At 43.0% G+C, this 20831-nt stretch overlaps 1 protein-coding gene across 3 annotated transcripts in view; it reads left to right on the top strand.

The window, feature by feature from the left end:
• The window catches only part of LOC144768886 (dynein regulatory complex protein 11-like), a 743718-nt gene that overhangs the window by 29617 nt on the left and 693270 nt on the right, over positions 1–20831 (top strand). For all 3 annotated transcript variants that reach the window (XM_078652900.1, XM_078652898.1, XM_078652899.1), the window contains exons 3-4: positions 9976–10095; positions 12371–12562. In XM_078652900.1, the coding sequence (XP_078509026.1) occupies positions 9976–10095; positions 12371–12562 (312 nt within the window). The remainder of the gene's footprint in view (positions 1–9975; positions 10096–12370; positions 12563–20831) is intronic.

A 20831-nucleotide genomic window follows, 5' to 3' on the forward strand; every position in this document is an offset into this window, starting at 1 on the left:
CCTCTCCACACGGGAGACCGGCGACGAGGCAGCCAGGCTTTTCCCTTCTCTCGGGGCTCCCTCTCGACCACGGGAGCCCCGCAACGGCCGCCATCTTCCCCTCTCTCCACACACGCGCCGCCCCAGCCTTACTCAGCTTCCCGGGGCCGCCTCGACCAGCCAATCCCGTCGCGGCCCCGATGACGAGTCTCCTCTCCTCCTCCAATCACGGCCCGACAGGGGCCATGACGCTGCGCCGCACGGGCCTATCCCGTCGCGGCGTTGGTGAGGGGGCTCGGCTCTCTCAGCCAATGAGAGCGCGGCGCCTTCGGTTCCTCAGGCGCTTCCAAGCCCGGGCGGCGGCGGTGAAAGGGAGGCAAATGCCGGGTGGGCACCGGCTTCTTTAAACAAAGAATAAATCCAGGTAGGCACTCGATCGGCCCACTCCATCAAATAAACAGGACACAATAAAGCGCTCCTAAGCGCTATGGCCAAGGATAAAGCGCTCCTACGCGCTGGGGGGAAATCAAGCGCTCCATAGCGCTAGCAAACAGGCAGAGCGCTCAGGGGGAAGCTCAGCGCCTCCAGGCGCTAGAAATCCAGTTCCAGCGCTATCCACAGGACAATGCAGCTCCTCCATGCTGCCAGAGCCCCAGAGCTTCCCTGGGGGGCAAAGCCAAGTCCCCCCATCCGCCCGGAATCCAGGCAAGTCCATCAGGAGTCCAGGGGCTGGGCAGGACTCAGGGAGTCCCCTGAGCTCAAGCAGCAGCACGCCCCTGGCAGATTCAAGTCAGAAAACAAGAACAAATTGGAAGGGAACACAGCCCCTTCTTATACACAGAAAAGGCTTTGAAGTCTTTTGAAGTCTTTGTGTAAGCGAGCCCTAAGCCCTAGGTGTATCTGGTTTCCCTCTCCTGTCAGCCTCAGGTCAGAGGTGACAGGGGGCCATCCGGAGGGAGAGGCAGCAGGGTGGGCTGACAGGCACAGCCTGGCACCCCCAGAGCTCTTCCCTCCCATCCGTGACAGCAGATGGGGGGCTTTCATCTACGGCTGACTCAGACCCCCCTCCTCCAGGGCCCTGCAGACCCCGTCCTACTCACCAGACAGTCCATCTACCAGCAGGCCCAGGCACATCAGCCAATCACGTGCCAGCAGACTCACTACTACACAATTATGCCAACTTCTAAAAGTGGCGCTTCTAGACTAGACACAGCCATGCCGCATATACCATTCTGCAGCATTCCTTACCACGAGTTCACACATATCAAACTCGACCCTGCACTCCCCATGCATCAGGAATCTACCATGGGCATACATATTCCCCATTCCTTCCTATGGGAGGGCAGGTCACTCACCATCCATACACAGAGAGCACACGCACTTTACACTGTACCACAGTGAAAAAGTGCGCAGAGGCCTAAAATCACCAATCCGGGTTCCAAAAACAGGCTAGGAAAAAGCAAAAAGTCATGGGGTGAACCTGCCCAAAGGACCGGGTCCAACAACCCCTCTCTTTCCCAAAAATAACAATTCATTATTGTCCAGGGACGAGGCCTAATATCCATATCAGATAAGAAATGCTCTTACCAGATATTGTGGTCTAAAAGATGACCTAAGACACTTTAAACACATTACCATTGCAGAAAAAGGTAAGCATATTCTCTCCTAATAAGCCCATGTTCAGGAAAGTGCAATCTCTGGATCAAAAAAAAAGACTCTTGCAGCCCAATTAGGGGACGGGCCATGCTGCTGCATCTGATTACAAATGGTCTGATCTTTCCACATCCGGATTCTATTGTGCAGGAACACCAGGCCCACTTTTAACCAGCCAGAAAATGCAGCTTGGTTCCTGGCTTCTCCCCTGTGGACTGGGGTAGGAGCTAGAAAATGCAGCTTGGTTCCTCCCCTATGCGGAAGGAAGAACACCCCTCCCTAGTCGCCTACAGTCTGCCATACACATTGACACCCCCCATGCCCCGACAGATTGGAAACGTCCCCCATAACTTTCAAAAAGTTACTATAGCTCTGGATTCGTTTTCTTTTACGTTTCTGTGTCCTTTACTGACACACAAATGCATTATGTTGCAATTAAATAAATTCACTTTCTTTGTTTGGAGTGCCAACAGACCACAAACAGCATAAACAAAGTGCATAAAAAGTACGCTTTTTAATTAAAAAAAGTTTTTTTTACCAGACTTTATCAACATTAAAATATATACAAAATCACTTTACAATGTTTACCGTCAGTTTGTGTTTTTCAAAGAAATATACACTTCATTTTGCAGTTCTTTTTCCCAGCAATTCTGCTTACTTTTACCTTGTATCAATTAATTCTATAAATGCATTACCATTTACAATGCTAATACCTCTAACTGAAACAATTGCGAGACCTATTGCATTTCTAATGCTTGTTACTATCCATGGTGGACAATACATGTACAGAAGCACTGTTATATAGATGCAAAATGGATAGATGCAATGCTTGTTCCATGAAAATGAAATCATTTCAGCTTACCAACAGCACTAAAATTCCTAAGATTCTAAGGCAGCATGGGATACAATGTTAATAATCATTCCAATCATATCTCGTGAAGCCATGATGACATAACAAAATTCTTCCTCTGGCTCCAGGCATGCAATAGAAACTATACAAAGAACAAAAAAGGGAGGTAGAGTCAATACAGGAGGATTCTTACTCCACAGACTAGTTTACATAAACAAAAGGAATCCTACAGGGGTAAGGGCGAAGTGTCCACCACAGTGGTGTGGGAGCACTTAGTGTTTTGTAAAATACCCCTCACACACCAAATGGCCCTTTGGTGTCATGCTTCATCATCGGGGTCTTCGCACCCCTCTATCGGGATGCAGCGTGCTGCGACCTACGACTACGTGGGAGAACTTAATAGTTTGGCTATGTGTGGTGCATGTGTGTGGGTATTATTATGTGAGTGGTGGGACGTGGTGAGAAGGTTAAAAAGTACCTGGCTCGTGAGTGTGATGGAATTTTTTTTATTTCTAACTCCGGCTGGTACTATTAAAAGAAGTGCAGTGCGAGGTCAGATCTGTTGTGTTAATGGACAGGACCTCTGGTGTGCGTCGACATGTTTCGGAGCTTACGCTCCTTCTTCAGGACGGGGGCACAACTTCCCCACCTTACTCATGTTTCATTAATCTTTCCAAAGTGTATTAAAGTTGGAGAAAGTGAAAAAATTTAAAATTATGTGTAGTACTTAAGGCTATGGTGTACCTACAGCGGTCTGTTACAAGTACGATGCAATTTGCATGACCTGAGAAAGAAAAATAAAATTAAAAATCATGGTTACCCATGTAGCGGGTAGTTCAAACAGGTGCAATCACCTGGAACCAAACCATGTGCTTAAATAAGCCCTGTGAAAAGAAAAACACTGACAAACACACAACATAGAAACATATATAACCAGGAAAAAAAAGGAAGAACATGTTGGGTCATACTTATAACACTTGCTTGCTTGCTTCATGAGCATAAGAGACGTCTGGGGGGTGTATGCTAATATGCAATCTGTAGTAGAAAGTAATGCAGGTATGAATACTCAGTTTTACTCACTTAGGTTCGGCTGCTAGGATCACTCACAAACTTAAAATCGAGATCCAGAAAATAGAGGTACAATTGCAGGTTAGATGAACTTAACCAACAGATGACGGAGTTTGAATTGACACTGAAACAAAGTAAGTTCAATAAACTCGCAAGGATAAGGATAAATTTACACCAGAGGGGGCGTATCCCTATACCAAACAAGACTATGTCTCTAAAAATTTAAACAGTAACATCGACAGCGATGGCTCCGATAATGGTTCATCGGGCTCTAATTCTAGTGGTAATCAGCGACATCGACCAACAAGGGGTGGTTGGAGACAGAAAAGGCAACAGTTTCCAAGACAAAGAGGTTGGAGAGGATATCAATCCACGCCTCAGTTCCAACAGTATATGGGACCTCCACCATTTACTCTTTCCAGTTCGGACCTCCGACGGCTGGACTTGGTTACCCACAATGGACCCCGGAATTTGATGGGAATTTCTATGGTCCACAACCTTTTTTAGGTACCCGCCCAGGGCAACGAGGGAGGAACCGGAAGGGCAACAATGTTGCTTGGGAAGACCAGGATCAGGGCAACCCCCGAATGACAAGAAGCTTGACAGGTTCCCTCCCAAACCAACCATCAACCAGCAAGAGAGGGACTTAGTGGTGAACCTGACACCAATGCCCTTAACTGAGATACAAAAAACTGTGCTGAACAAGGTTTTGGGTTTTGTGCCAACACAAAAACCCGATATCTTCAGACTGAACATGGAGATTCAAGACTTTGTCAGAAAACTGAAACTACAGGCTTTCTTTGTTGATAAACCATCCATCACACCAACTGACACGGGCCTCCGACCAAAGTCCTCTTTCACTCCACCAGACTCAATGCTCCCTATCGAACTACTAACGTTTGAAAAAGCTAGCATGACTGAAGTTAACAATTTAGATACGTCTAATACCAACACCTTTAACAACAAGCCATTAAAGCATTGGCTGAGGATAAAGACGTGATAGTTAAACCAGCAGATAAAGGTGGGGCAATCATCCTACAAACCGCGGAGGCATATGATAATGAATGCATGAGACTGCTAGCACTACACCATAACTACACCATTCTGCATCAGGACCCCACAGAGACCCTACGGGTAAAAATAGGAGGCATGATCGAAGAAGGTTTAGCACATGATTGGCTGAGTAAGAAGGAAGGTGAATTCCTGGCAGAAACTGCGCCGCGCATTCCCTACTTCTACTGCATCCCTAAAATCCATAAGGACAACACGAACCCACCAGGGAGACCTATAGTATCAGGCATAGGCTCAATACTAGAGCCCCTGTCAAAATTTGCTGACGCATTTTTACGTCCCCTGGTGCAGGCAACAGACACCTACTACTTAAAGGAGAGGTCTTCAAACTTTTGTTGGCCGAGCCCCCCCATCTAAACCTTTTAAACGCCGAGCCCCCCCACCACCACCACCACCACCACCTGACAAAAAAGTTCTGGAAGCTGGTACTCTGCATCAATGATGACCATTCCCCCCTGCAGAGCCCACGGTGAGCGGTGGGTTGAGTGCATAGTGATCAGTGTGAGTACATTGTGATTCCTGTGTGTGCAGGGTGAGTGTGAAAGTGAAGGGCGGGTATGAGGAGTGAGTTGTCTGAATGCAGGGTGCATTTCCAGACACAGTTGGTGTAACTCAGCATGTCCTTGAGGCCTGGCATAGGGTTTCAGATATTAGTTAAACTATTGCTTTTATGGCATTATTCAGGGTCGAGGGGTCGAGGGTGGAGGAAATAAATATTGTGCTCATCCTGCAACAAACTTCCAGTCTTGCGATTAGGGTTGCCAGCTCATTATAGTGATGTCCCAGACGGTACAAAAGTAAGCAGTCCACTAAAGCTTATTTTCAGCACTTATCTGTGCATACTTGGAAAAGCAAAAATAAATAGAAAACATTTTTAATTGTGTTCTAAGGCTGCCTGAATGATCTATGACATAAATAAAAGGAACAACGTTTGAAACATCACATTACAAATGAATACATACTATTTTATGTATAACCCTATTTAGTGTCAAGACAAGATCTTTGCAGGGTCTTTAAAAAACACATGGCTGGCATTTTTATTTTGGTAACCCTACTTTATATTCCCTGTTCATGAAATGCATTCTCGCATTAAGGCAGTAAAATGTAAAGATAGAGTGGGGGCACAGGGGGTACTTGAACCAGAAAACAAACAGCCTCTGTAATCAGTTTACAAAGGTATGTAAATATGCACAGCCCCCCCCCCCCCCCATATTGTGTCAGCCCGGACTGCGACAGCCTCCAGGGCACACACAGACAGTTTTGGAGCTGCCAGCTGCACCGGAGTACTTCACACGTCTTTAAAAGACAATTTACGCATTAAAGAGAGGCTTTGTTGTTTTGTCACCCCTTCTTAGAGCCCCTGCATTTCCAATCCTCATTTGCTGGAAGAAGTAGGCTCCCCACCCGAAATTGAAATTGTTGCACCTCTGGCCTTTAAGACCTGTGACCTCAGACACTCTCAGCCGGGTCCCAGGCAGCTGGAGCTGCAGCAGCCTGGCTGAGACACACGGCTCGACTCGCGCCTGGAATCCACAAAAAAAAGATGAAGGTGGGGTGAAGTGCGCGCCCCCCCTGAAGGGATGCTGCGCCCCCCCAGTGGGGCGCGCCCCACAGTTTGAAGACCGTTGACTTAAAGGATACCAAATCTGTCTTACAACTCCTACAAAACCTTACTTTTGATCCCAGTACCCAACTCCTTTTGAGCCTAGACGTTGAAAGTCTTTATACAAGTTTGCCACACGATGAGACGCTCCAGATCATAGAGGAGGTCCTCTTCACATCATCTTGGAAGTACCAAACGCCTAGAAACCTGGTCCTGGAATGTATATCCCTGGCACTACAGAAGAACTTTTTTCAATATAAATCTACAATTTACCAGCAGGGCCATGGGACCAGCATGGGAAGTACTTTTGCTCCTAGTTTGGCAGGGTTGTATGTACACCATTTGGAAACAACTAAGATTCTACATACCGAAAACCCTTACAGACAAAACGTTAAGTCGTGGAAGAGGTATATAGACGACACATTGGTCATTTGGGAAGGTGATCAACAGTCTGTCAAAGACTTTTTGCTTTGGTTAAACAATCAGAATGCTTTTCTGAAATTCACAAGTTCAGTCTCCAACCAAACATTGGTTTTCCTGGACCTGAACATTTATGTGGAAGGAGGGGTATTAAAGACAACGACTCACTTCAAACCGACAGCAAGAAACTGTCTCTTGAGGTATGATAGTTTTCACCCCAGACACCTTAGAGAAAACCTACCCTACGGCCAGTTCTTACGCCTAAGGCGTAATTGCACTGAAGTTTCAGAATTTAGAACACAGGCCTGTGATCTAAAAGAGAAATTAAAACTACGGCAGTACCCAGTAAAAATCATTGATAAAGCGATGAGGCGAGCAAGAAATAACCACAGAGAAGCGCTATTGGAGGACAAGCAGAAGGCCCCTACAGAAGTCACACGACCCATCTGCGTCACTACTTACAACACAATGTCAAACGAAGTTTCTAAGATCATTAACAAACACTGGGGCATCCTCAATTGTGGCGATCTCCAACTTCAGAAACCTATGTTTGCACTCCGCAGAGGTCGGAATCTTAAAGATATTCTAGTGCATACACGACCAAAACCTGCCCACGAATCCAGACAGACCACCATAGGAGTCCATGGCCATTTCCCATGCGGTAACTGCAGTAGTTGCCATCTTACAGGAAAAAGTACCACACTAACTTTCAGGAATGGCACTACATGGTAACAACGCAGAATGACAAACTGCAATACCAAGAACGTGGTTTACCTGATCACGTGTCCCTGCGGTCTAGAGTATGTCGGCATGACTACCAGGGCCGTAAAGACACGCATGAATGAACATAAGAGCAATGTACGTTGCAAAAAAAGTACAACAAAAATGGCGACACATTACCTCAATGCCCAACACTGCGTGAACGACCTAAGGTGGACAGTGATTGAACAATTGCCATCTGATGTAGGTCTTTTTCAGAAAGAGCAAAGGTGGGTGTTCCGTTTAGGAACCCACATCGTAGGTCTGAACGACGAAGTACCTTTGGGGGCAACTATCCAATTAAACTAGGCTATATGTACCATCAATCTCGCAGTTGAGAGGTAGCTATGCCCCATACTTTCTGTATACTAGTTACACTTTTTTGACATACTATACCATTTATTAAGTCTCCAAGAGCAATTCAACTAATCATTTCCAACTAATGTTTTTTTTTATATAGAGTCTGAGGTTTATTGAATAATGAGACTGCAAAACGCTAAAATCAATGCCCCGGGCTAATTTTACACCCCACATGGCCCACTGCGCATGCGCGGGTGCTTGCCGCTACGCCTCGCGCATGCGCCACTGGACTTTCGACATCAGCCCACGTGCCTCACTGCGCATGCGCGGGTGTTTGCCGGTGCGCCTCGCACATGCGCGATGTGAATATGGACACATCGATCATGCGGCAAGGCAGGACAGACCGCAGGTGTACACAGTAGAGCTGGCATTACCGGACGTCCCATACAAGGGCATGCAATCACTCAATTGTACAATCGACCTTACCTACGAAACGGCGGAAAGACCTAGTTTGGTCATGCCATCATTTCCGTTTTTCGAACTAATAAGGCAACTAATTAACCGCAGATAGGGTATAAATACCGATTGCCCTGTGCTCTCCTCACTTCAGCAGAGCAGCGTCGTGGGGCAAGACGGAGGATAACTCATCCCGAGTACGTGAGTACACAAGGATATTAATAAGCATTTCTAAAACCACCTAAGTGAGTAAAACTGAGTATTCATACCTGCTTTACTTTCTACTACAGATTGCATATTAGCATACACCCCCCAGACGTCTCTTATGCTCATGAAGCAAGCAAGCAAGTCTTATAAGTATGACCCAACATGTTCTTCCTTTTTTTCCTGGTTATATATGTTTCTATGTTGTGTGTTTGTCAGTGTTTTTCTTTTCACAGGGCTTATTTAAGCACATGGTTTGGTTCCAGGTGATTGCACCTGTTTGAACTACCCGCTACATGGGTAACCATGATTTTTAATTTAATTTTTCTTTCTCAGGTCATGCAAATCGCATCGTACTTGTAACAGACCGCTGTAGGTACACCATAGCCTTAAGTACCACACATAATTTTACATTTTTTCACTTTTTCCAACTTTAATACACTTTGGAAAGATTAATGAAACGTGAGTAAGGTGGGGAAGTTGTGCCCCCGTCCTGAAGAAGGAGCGTAAGCTCCGAAACATGTCGATGCACACCAGAGGTCCTGTCCATTAACACAACAGATCTGACCTCGCACTGCACTTCTTTTAATAGTACCAGCCGGAGTTAGAAATACATTTTTTTCCATCACACTCACGAGCCAGGTACTTTTTAACCTTTTCACCACGTCCCACCACTCACATAATAATACCCACACACATGCACCACACATAGCCAAACTATTAAGTGCTCCCACGTAGTCGTAGGTCGCAGCACCCCGCATCCCGATAGAGGGGTGCGAAGACCCCGATGATGAAGCAGGACACCAGGGGCCTTTTGGTGTGTGAGGGGTATTTTACAAAACACTAAGTGCTCCCACACCACTGTGGTGGACACTTCGCCCTTACCCCAGTAGGATTCCTTTTGTTTATGTACGCAATAGAAACTGGCAGCACAATTCTGAATTTTGACATCTTTCTGACTCGAAGACATGGCTAGCCTAGATTGCCTCAAGATAGGGTTCAGCCATAACTTTCTTAAATGTGAATAACGACTGCTAGAGAGAAGATGCAGTTCAGATTCCAACCTCCACATTCCAACCAGACTGGTAGTTTCCATCCTACTCGGCTGAAATTATCTTCTGAAAAAATATTTCTAGTATTAATGAGATGTAAGATTGGAAAAGTAGGGTGGAGAAACCTCACGGAGGTAGCCTTCCATGCCAGGCACTAACTTAAATTGAATGGAATGTAGTAGCAGAGTGCTATTCACTAGATTGTTCAATCTTTCGATTTTAATATGTTCCACATAATGTTTTATTATCATGTTCAACTGGCCTTTAGTGATCTTCTGTGGTTGAGACCATTCAGTTTTCAGGCATGTGCCTACAAGAATTCTACCAAAATGTTGAAACAAGGGGAGAAGAAAAGCAGTACTGCTCAAAAAGGAACAGACGTAATAGCGCCCCTAAGATGTACACTCCTAACTACTAGACAAATCTAATTGGAATTAAGGGAGTTGAGTTCCATTGGCCAAATAGCCACAAGAGAAATGCATTTTATTGAGGTCTAGTTGATTTCCCATGCAGTTCCTATGATAATGCTACATTTTCTTGATTCTGTACTTTCTTTAAAGGAAGACCTAGAGGTTCCTATCCCTAAATATTTCCTGCAGGAGCGAGCTAAGGTGTTGGAGGAGCGCAAGGAGATTCTGGCCTCTATTCTTTCCACCATGGAAATCAAGGAGCCACCCAAGGTAAGTAGATATGGAGATTGTGGTCTGTACACTGGTACGAGGGCATCAGGTGGGTGGGGGCCTGGGCGTAAGAGTAGGGCAGTAATAGGCTGAGGTGGCTGATGGGCATGGGTTGTTGTGGCAGCTGAAAGAGTGTGCACATTAAGACTCTGGCAGTTGATAGGAGTATTGTTGTAGTTTGAGTTCAATTTTGGGGGATGGGATGTCTGTAATTAACTCTTGGTGGAACTGAGAGCTCCTTCTGGGTAGGGCAAGCTAGAGCAGCTAATCTGGGCTGCAACACCTGATAGGAAATTGTTACCGGGTCTAATTTGAATCAGGGCACCTGAAGGGGGCTGGCGTTTTGAATATGATCTTGGATTAACACTGTGAGGTAGATGCCTTTTAGGGAAACTGGAAAGGGCTTGGCAGGAGCGTAACACAGGCCCCTTGCCCTGCTTTTGCAGAGGAGCCCCAACCCTGCATGGGGGTGAGGTAAGGGCGCATTCAGCACAAAGCCAATGAATATTTGTGAGATATGAAAATCTCAGGTTCTCCTCCTCACATTCTGCAGTGGGGGCCCATCATTTTGTGCTATACCTCTGGGCGAAGGTTAAAACAGGTAGGTTTGTGGAGGCTGATAGAGCCAACTGATAGGGTAGAGAGTTTATAAAGGCAGGCTCTTGGTTGCTGACAGTGTGCTGTAGCAAATGACCGAGGGCTGTGGTGGCTGATTGAGGTTTTGGTTCCTGGGGGAGAAGTGTATGTAAAGGAAGAGGAAGAGCCGCTCGTTGGGGACGGAACTGCTTAAGGAGTTTCTCCAAATAATTGTGGTCGGAGCGGCCGATGGAGCGGGTTCTTGAGTTGCTTATATGATGACTGAAGAAGCTGAAGGAATTAGAAAGCGGATGGGACTTGTGCTGCTACTGAGAGTGCTGGGCCAATTTCAGGTGACTGTAGTGGCTCACAGGGGAAGAAGTAACTAGTTGGGCAATTGCCATTGATGGAGGTATAAGGGACTGCTGGTGTTAAAGGCAGCTAAAGAGTGGGATGGATGTCTCAGCAGATAGTGGTGACTGAAACAGCTGAAGAGTGGCTGGAGCAGCTGATAGGTTCCTTCCTTTGAGGGAAAACTGGGGCACTTGTTGACCATAAGGGGTCGTATGAAGGTCACATGTCAGTACTATCCCTTTGCCCCCTTGCAGAAGCGAGTTGAAATTGCCACCTCTGTGTAGAGTTTGGAAATCTATCACCACAAAATTGTTCCCCAAACCTGCTGGGAGGTGTGGATACAGATTTGTAGCAAGGATGCTTCCAGCAGTGTTTGAAGTGCAGTATAATGTTGTTTCCTGTGTGCAGCAGTATGTGTGGCATGCTGGTGCACTGGGTTCTAGTACATTAGTCTAATGATTGTGCCTGCTTCCCAGCACAGTAAAAGTCTGCTAGGCTCTTTTCCTCATGAGCATTGGCTACAATGTTCCAGGGCCCAATTCCCTTCCAATTCCCTTGTCTCCAGAGACAAACATCTGGTCCTGTGACGTGGTTGGTTTGTTCTTATCCTGCAGAAGTTCCAGTCTCGGCTTTGATAATGGGCAAAAAAGTATAAGGCTATAGTGAGATTATGGCCAAATGACATACAGGTACCCCTTATACACACACACATTGTATGTACACCTCATGTTTGGGAAGCTACCCCTGCAATGATTATGCTGTCTTTGAAGCACTTTGAATGTCCTGCTATATAATATACCTAAATTCAGCAAATGTTCCTGTACCTCTAGTTTCTGGAAGACAATAGTATTTGGGTGCCTACACCTATATCTATTCTCCATGAAAGCATTTTGTATCCCTCTGCCAGTTGTCTTTGGTGTAGTGCCTTGTGCATAACTTGATTTATGAATAGCATGCTGTTGGGTGGTCCATTCATTTTGCTTTTGGGATTAGATTGCAAGGCTTCAAAGAAGGCTTAGCAGGGAAAGATGTAGGTGGAGAAATGGGGAGTGGGCACAGCCGGATGGAAAGGTCTTGGAGAGAAGAAAGTTTGAGTAGCCTTTATCTTCTAAGTCTTCCAAAGTGTGCACCATGATCATTAAGGTTGCATCTACTTCAACTAACTCCATCAGTGACTCGGCCATGAAGGAGCAGGGGAAATGTTGCATCCCTATAGCAATTTCTGGAGCCATTAAGCTCATATTTTGACATGATAGGATCCCAGTACCTATTAAGCTGGTAGAGCTTTGAATGCCCCACCTTGTCCTTAAATATTGTTCCTTCATGTTCCTACTCATATTCACAGACTATTGTGCTGCGGGAAATACCAATGGAAGAAGCCATACGACTGATACAGATTTCTGAACGTGCTCGGCAAGGCCGTCTTCGCGCTAATTTCATGCGTGAAATCCAGCGAGAAGAAGCTCGGCAGAAGAGGGCCCAAGCCTATGCATTTACAGATGCAGATTTCGAAAGGGCAGGAATACTTATTCAAAAGGTAAGTCAGAGTTGTGGGTAGGGGTACTGGAAATCATGTTGCTGCCTGCTATAATTACTTGATTTAGGATTTTGCCAAAGTCTGAAGCAATTCCTTATTTGTTATACATACCATTTGGTGCAGGAAGCCCTCATAACCCTTCAGGAAGTACATGTGCTTTTAGGGGAGTCAGGAGTTATACCTTTTCAGAAGGTAAGAGAGCTTTGTTGCAGTCAGGAGTCATACTGTTCATACAGTAAAGAGAGGTTTTGAAGGAGTCAGGATTTGTGTGTTAACAAAATACAGGAATTTTGTTGTCATAAGTCATACCCATCCAAAAAGTAAAAAACACACTTTGAAAACATCTTTAAATCCCAACTTCTCTATTTGTCTAAGCAACTTTGTTTGTGTTGGCCATGACAGACAATTGAGGCCTGCATTCTTCAGGACATCATACATGATGCTCTAGTAGTTGTACAACAAGTTGGATATGCATTTCCATTAAGGCTTCCCAATATGATAGAAAAGTACAACAAAATATACCTACTACACCACTCCACTTCTATTTCATTATGCGTTACCTTCTTATAGAAAGCTGAATATTCTGACAAAATACACGTAAGGCCTAGTTCAGAAAGATTTTCCTGTGAGTATGTGAGACTTACTCCTGGCATACTCTAGATTTACTTGTTAATTTTCAGTGCCCCATAATGCACAGAATCGTATCCTGTCCAAGAAAATCAAGGTCCCATGATGGCCAACAGTCGGGGTATATAAGTAATGCCCTTGGAGTGCAGCATGAAGAACATTCCCTTTGCATACAAGTAATCTAGCTGTTTGTTTTGGGTCTTGCGCCACAAACCCTGCAATCCTGCTTCTTTTAGGAAGAGAGCATGCGTACCTTCCCCATGGACTTAGGGTGAATTGCTTTAAATTCACTTGTGTCCTTACATGTCCAACTGATATCACTCCAATGTAATGAACTCTATTCCCACTGTTACCACTAACTTTTCTGGGTACCCTAGGGTTTCCTCCCAGGATGTAATCTGCCCCTGATTAGGAAAGTATGTTGGAGCTAAAGTGACAACTGTGTGCTGGTTTTAGGATACTGTCCGTCAAGATTGCATCTCGCAGGAACAGGAAGCCAGCTTCCAACCTTGCTTCACATCCTGAATACATTGGCTAGTATCCTGGGACCATGTGGCAAAGAACCACTGCTCTGTTTCATATGCTTACTTCTCATCTTTCAGACATTAGCAATCTGCCTTTGACTTATGGCCACCCACTGTACTGCTGGTAGGTTGTACTGTCTTATCAACAACTGAGAATATACAGAACCATTGATTAAGCCAGGCCCATCGACAGCACTCTGGGCTCCGAAGGCAGGAACTACAGAGATGACCTACATCAGCCAGGGAGAAGAAAAGTGAAGAAATCAAAGCTCCAGAAGCAACATCATAACTGAGTTTTCTTTGTAAACTCCATCTGTTTTACCAACTGTCTCTTGAAGGTTTTGGCTAAAAACCCAATACAGGTTCCTTTGTCAGTGAATCTTTCTCAATTTATGGCCATTTAATCTGTAATCTACATAACCTGGGGCAGCTATCATCTTTGCTTGCCCTACCTAGTTTCACATCACAGTTTCACACCTTTAAGGCTATGTTTTACCTCTCGTGAGGCTTATTCGTACCTTTGGATTTCCCACGCATTTGGTGCTGATACTCCGCTTATCTTCCTGATGAACCCTAGCCTGTACAGCTCATGTATGGTTTTACAAGTACTTGTCTCCCATCACTATATAGATGACAGATAACACCTTAAAGCTTAACTCAAAGAAAACTAAGATCCCCATCCTTGGGGGCTCCTCTTCTATTTGGTTGGACCTTTGGCGGCCCAGTTTACTTTAATCCTCACTAGCGCCTGTTTGCAAATCCCCAACAAAACCCTTGTATGAAACTGGCTTTATATATACTACACCAAAATGAGGTATAGTGTGTAGAGAGTCCAGGTGACCCCAGAGGGTAGGCAGAGGTTAAAGTTAGATAGCACCTTACTCTCTGATTGTGGTAGCTTGGTCAAGCAGTAAGGCTGTATCAGAGGACAGTGTTAAGCATTTGATGTACACACTAAGGGGTCGATTATGATGGCGGTGAATCCGCATCCTCCGGGCCGGTGGAAACCTCCGCCGACCCGGAGGATGCGGATTCACCGCCGCGGTCCTTGAAAACACCCACCGCCAGATTATGATGGCGGTGGGATCAGCGGCGGACGGCAGGTCCGTCCACCGCTGATCCGCGGGGTGTGGACCACAATATGGTGTCGGTGTCTGCAAGACACTGCCAGCCATATTATGATGTGTGTGGAGACATGCTTTTCCGCGGCGGATATTCCGCCGTGGAAAAGCATGTGGACCTTTGCTTCTGGGGGCCCCTTGCGGGCCCCCAGGATGTTGGGGGGTGGGGGGTGCACATTGGGGGTACATATGGTACCCCCCTGCATGTGCATGCACAAAGCGGCAGGCACCGCGCGGTGCCTGCCGCTTTGTGCATGCACATGCAAAGCATGTATTTTTAACTTTGCGGTGGGTGCTGCTTTAAGCAGCAACCGCCGCAATGTTAAATATACAGGATGTGACCGCCAGGGTGGCGGTCACATCCTAATTCCTATGGAGGGAACGCCGCTGCCCCTGTGGATGGTCCCTCCACCTCGGGGGTGGCGGACGGATGCAGGTCCGTCCGCCATCCTAATCGACACCTAAGTTAGCAAATGAATTCACACACTCAAGAACTGAGCTCTGGGCCAATTGCTTTTGTATAAAAATATAATGTTGTTTATTTTTAGAACCAAGCAAGCCTGGCACAGGTAAGCATTAAATACTTTACAGTAATACGTTACTGGATATAGAACAGTTTGAAAATGCAATAGAAATTGTACTTTGTTTGATTTACAGGGGAGCAGTAGTATGCAACACTTAGCAAATGCAGTACATTGAAATGAATAGGCTTTTTCAGTAAATTACAGGGAAGTTACTTTTATGTTACTTTTTCTAACTCAGTGCTGGATGCCTAGATTCAGCACTGGGACATATCCTGGAAACAGGTGAGTAAACACGTTTTGGTTATTTGTACGATTTTTAAAGAATATCTGTAGTTTTCAAAACTCCACATTTGAACGTTTTTTGGAAGGAAAATTGTCAATGTTATCCTACGGAAGAAAAACAAGTTATCGGTTTGCAGATAAGTATTCAACTGTGGGAGTTAAGGTTCTGGGGTTAGACTCAGGGGTCCCCCAGGGTCAGTGATGCACTGTTGTTGCACCCTCAGCGGCACTAGGGCGGCCGGGTTCAGAGTGTTGAGGCCCAATGTTATCCAATAGGGGACCTCTGGTTGGTGGCTGCTGGCAACCAGGGCACGGGGTTGTGGGAGTAAAGTTTAGCTCAGGGCAAGTTGGGGACCAAAGTAGCACCAAAGGTGCACCCTCAGCGGCACTAGGGCAGCCGGGTGCAGGGTGCTATTTTGAGATTGGGTGCCCTGTTGTTTTCAATGGTGAACCTCCGGTACAAAGAAACTCTGCAGGCTAGGGGACGAGAATCTTCTGGGTGCGACCACCACTTTGAGGGGTAAGTTGGGATGTTGAAGGCTGGTTAGGTACTGTTGGTTTGGGCACACAAGTCCGTGGGGCGTCGGGTGCAGAGGTACCTTGGGACATCGAATTTTCTTACCCGCTCTGGTCGCAGTAGGGGGGATCCTTTGGATTGAGGCTGCAGGCATCGTCTGGAGGCTTTAGGCAGATCAGGGGTCACTGGATCTCATGTCAGGATTGCCGGGGTGACCTCCTCGTGGTGTTTTTCCACTCGAGCTCGGGCTGGGTTCGGCGGGTGCAGAGTGGGCTGGATTCGCGTTCTCTGGCTGGCACCAGAAGCTGCAGTTTGAACAAGCCCGGTGTTTACGGGAGATTCAGTCTTTGAAGTGAAGGCAGGCAGGTCCTCGGGTTTTTGAGGTTGCTGGCTGCAGGAGACACCAGGATTTCACAGGAGCAGGTTCGAGGGGAGACAGGCCTGTAAGGCTGGAGCCAGGTTAGTGGGCGTCGTGCTCTTGTTAGCTCTGCACGGCTCTTTGTCCTTCTTCTTATCTTCTTTTCTTGTTGTTGCTGGATCTGAGGAAGGAAGGTTCAGGGTGCCCCCTAAATACTACATTTAGGGGCGTTACAGGGATCACTGAAACAATATCGACAAACCGAATTTCGAGTACCTAAAATATCGAAGTAAAATTATCGACTACAAAAATATCGACTACCAATACTTAAACAAGAAACTACACAAATATCGACTCCACAATATCGCAACTAAACAACAACATTATCGAAAGTAAAAAATATTGAAACATAAAATATCGACTCTCAACACATGTAAAGACCTAAGCCTAAATATCTAATACAAAAATATCGACCACAAAAATATAGAATTTTTTTTATCGACTTCTGTAAACCTCATAAAAAACACTATAATTAACGAAAACATCATGATAAATATTAACATATAATTATATAAAACAATACATACAATAATCACTGACTTCATAAAGATCAAAAAAATTGAATACATTTACATTTCTAAAACACAATACATTCACATCATATAAATACATAAAACATGATATAACTCACAATACAAATAATTTTTTATATAAAAATTAAGATAAAAAGGCTCCACGAAAAAATAAAAAGGTATTTTATATCTTCCATTAAAACCACAATACTACCAAAAAAATTCAAAAACTCGCAAACAACCAATAAAAAACACCAAACAATTAAGCCAACCAATAAAAACTACCAACACATTACAGGAACACTATAATAAGAAAGCAAACAAGAAACTAAATAACACTTTGCACCACAAAACTTGAAGAAGGGGAAACTCTGCTACATTTTCAGCAAAAGAGAAACCTGCTACATTCAAAAAAAGACTCCACAAAAGAAAAGTAAGTACCACCACTTTATAATAGCTACTCAACTTAGAACTAAAAACTAAAAATATACATTTAAACAACAATAACTTATATATTTTCTTTCCTTCTTACCATGTCTTACAGATACATCAAAGTTACCGAAAAAAAGCCCACCTAAAACAACTATATCAACTATTAAACAAAAGTAAGTATATAAACTAAAATAATAGAGACAACTTTAACTCAAAAATGAGCAAATAAACTACCTTATGGGAAATAAGCATCCAAACACACAGCACAGCCCTCTAAAGAACAAAGAAACAGGTAAATATACAGTGAAAATGTGATAAATGCAATTAATTAACTTAGAAGCAATATTAAATATCTCCATGTACCATTTATTTACTATAGAAAGAACAAAGAAAAATGACAGAAGGAGGAACATTTATTACCTCAGAGAAAGGCAAAATGCTTTTATGTTATATGGGCTATACATATACCCAGGAAAAACAGCATGAACTGAAAGTGTTTTGGAAATGCAGCAAATATTACAGTAACAAATGTTATGGCTGCGCTATAACACATGAAACAACTGTAACCAATACTACAGAACATAACCACCCTCCCAACGTGACAGAAATAGAAATTAGACAAATGCTTGACTCACTAAAAGAAGCTAGTTCTAGCACAGACCTCCCTACTACAACTATCCTTAAAGAACACTTAAAAACACTCCCCCAACATTCTTCAAGCCAACTACCTTCCATCGATTCGCTAAAAAGGACAATAGCTAGACAAAAAAGATTAACTACAGCTACTCCACCTACCCCAAAAACCTTTGAGGAAGTCCAAATTCCTCCCGAACTAAAAATCACTCACAATGACTAACCTTTCATCCTATACGACAATGCATCTACAGAAAAAAGAATAATAATGTTTGCTACAGCAGACAATATGTTGAAATTACAACAATGCGAAACATGGATGATAGATGGTACATTTTCAGTATGCCAAAACCTTTCTACCAATTATACACCATACATGGACACTATCAAAACTGCAATATTCCTTTCATAAATACTCTCCTACCCAACAAACAGCAAACAACCTATATTGAGCTACTAAATAAAATCAAAGAACAAACAAATAATTACTTCACCCAAAAAATTATCATTGACTTTGAAAAAGCAATGATAAACACAATCCCTCACACAGCAATCCAAGGTTGCTACTACCATTTTAACCAATGTATATGGAAACATATACACAAAACTAACCTAAGCTCCCAATACTGCAATGACAGCACTTTTGCCTACCAGGTAAAACAATTAATTGCAATAGCCTACGTTCTTGTTACAGACGTAGCAGAACATTACAAGCTATTAATAGACAGCCCCTGCTATAAAAAAAGTAACAAAACTAAGCCCTCTCTTAGATTACTACGAAGACACATGGGTAGGAAGGCTACACAGATCAGGACACAGAAGGCAACCCAAATTCCAAATTCCCTGGTGGAACGTCTACCTAAGTACACTAAATAAACAGGCTAAAAGTAACAACGCAGTCGAAGGATGGCACAATGCTTTTCTAGCAAGTACAGGCAGAACTACCCCCACACTCCATAAACTACTCCAATCATTACAAAAGGAGCAAAGTTACCAACAACTCTGAATGGAACAATCTGTTACACTAATTGGCCCTAAGCTAACTAAACAAACGAAACAAATGTACAACACCTTACAAGAACAAGTTACCCTATACCCACACCCAGAGGCCTACAATATCTTTCTATGATAGCAAAAAAATTCTTTAAACATATCTGAAATACCTATACAAAACGAATACTAGACATAAAATATATGTATAAAAGACATGCTAGAAACTGTAACAAAATTGTCAAATATATCTTGTAAAATTTTATAGAAATATATCTGAACAATTTTCTTAAAATTTCTAACATATAACCTAAAATACTTTAATAATTACATTAACAATCTCACCCAAAAAATAAATGAAGAAAACTTACTCACTTTGTTGCTGAAGACACACCTTTGGAATGAAAGAAATCCTTCCATAGTAGTAAACGATCCAAACAATCCAAAGGAACCTATAAAAATAGCAACAAATGCAAAATAAATCTTCTCCAAAACGATCCACTCGAAAACCCTTAAAAACCCGAAAATAGTTATCAAAAAGTAAAAAAAACGCTCCAAGGAAACCAAATAGAAAATTAAAAAAAACACTTCCATAACGATTCTGCTCCAAAATCGATCCAACGATAAACCATTAAAAACCCAAAAAAAGTAAAAAATAAAAGAAACGCTCCTTGAAAACGCGAAAATGTAAGACAGTGTGTTTAAAAAAGATTAAATAATAACCTGCACACTTCTTACTTTACAAAAAACGCAATCTTCTCCCAAAAACGAGATCCACGCGAAGTACCTAAAAAACAGAAAAAATACATACCCACCTACACACAATACACCCAAACATACATTTACAAACATTATTAAACATTACACATATCATTTAATCAACATTTCTAATCCTATTCCTACCTCAACATAGTAATCCCAAAACGAGAAACCGGAACCAAAACAAAAACCGTAACTACCGCCTAAAACACACACATCCTACAACTACACAACACTAGAAAACCCATACACACTCCACAAACACTCAAGCTATATATCTAACTAAAATAATATACTTAAAATTAAACTTACCCTTCCACACGCGAAGCAGCGTCCAACCGCGAGCTCTTCCACGTCGATATAACACAAAATAACATTACGCGGTTACAAAATAGTCCCTAACAAACAAATAGTCCCATTCATATTAACATTAAATAACATTCTAAATACATTTAATACATGTTTAAATCAATATTATCAAACTACTGTATTTTTTTATTATAAAAAAATATAACAATGTTATAAAAATTACTAACAATGTCCTATATGTTATTTTCAGTTACTTAATATTAATTTAACAAAAATTTACTTTAAAAAATACTTATATTATTGTATAAATATGAAACAGTTTAATACATGTTACTATTATTTACTGTTTATATGTACAAATAATAAATAAAAAAATTTAACTATGTAATAAAACTTTACCTCTGTAAAAGTTAATATTAATATTTTATGTATTAATATTAATTTATTTAAAAAAATACAATTGTCAATTATATATCAATGTGAACAATACCTACTTATTTTTGATGATATATATAAATATGTTTGCTTTAAAAAATGTTTCAATATACAAAGACTGTATTAAAAAATATTAAATATTTTATTTCTATATGTCTAGAAAAAAATCTTTATGTTTACAATAAT

The sequence above is a fragment of the Lissotriton helveticus genome, chromosome 7, assembly GCF_964261635.1.
Source record: "Lissotriton helveticus chromosome 7, aLisHel1.1, whole genome shotgun sequence".
Classification (NCBI taxonomy): domain Eukaryota; kingdom Metazoa; phylum Chordata; class Amphibia; order Caudata; family Salamandridae; genus Lissotriton; species Lissotriton helveticus.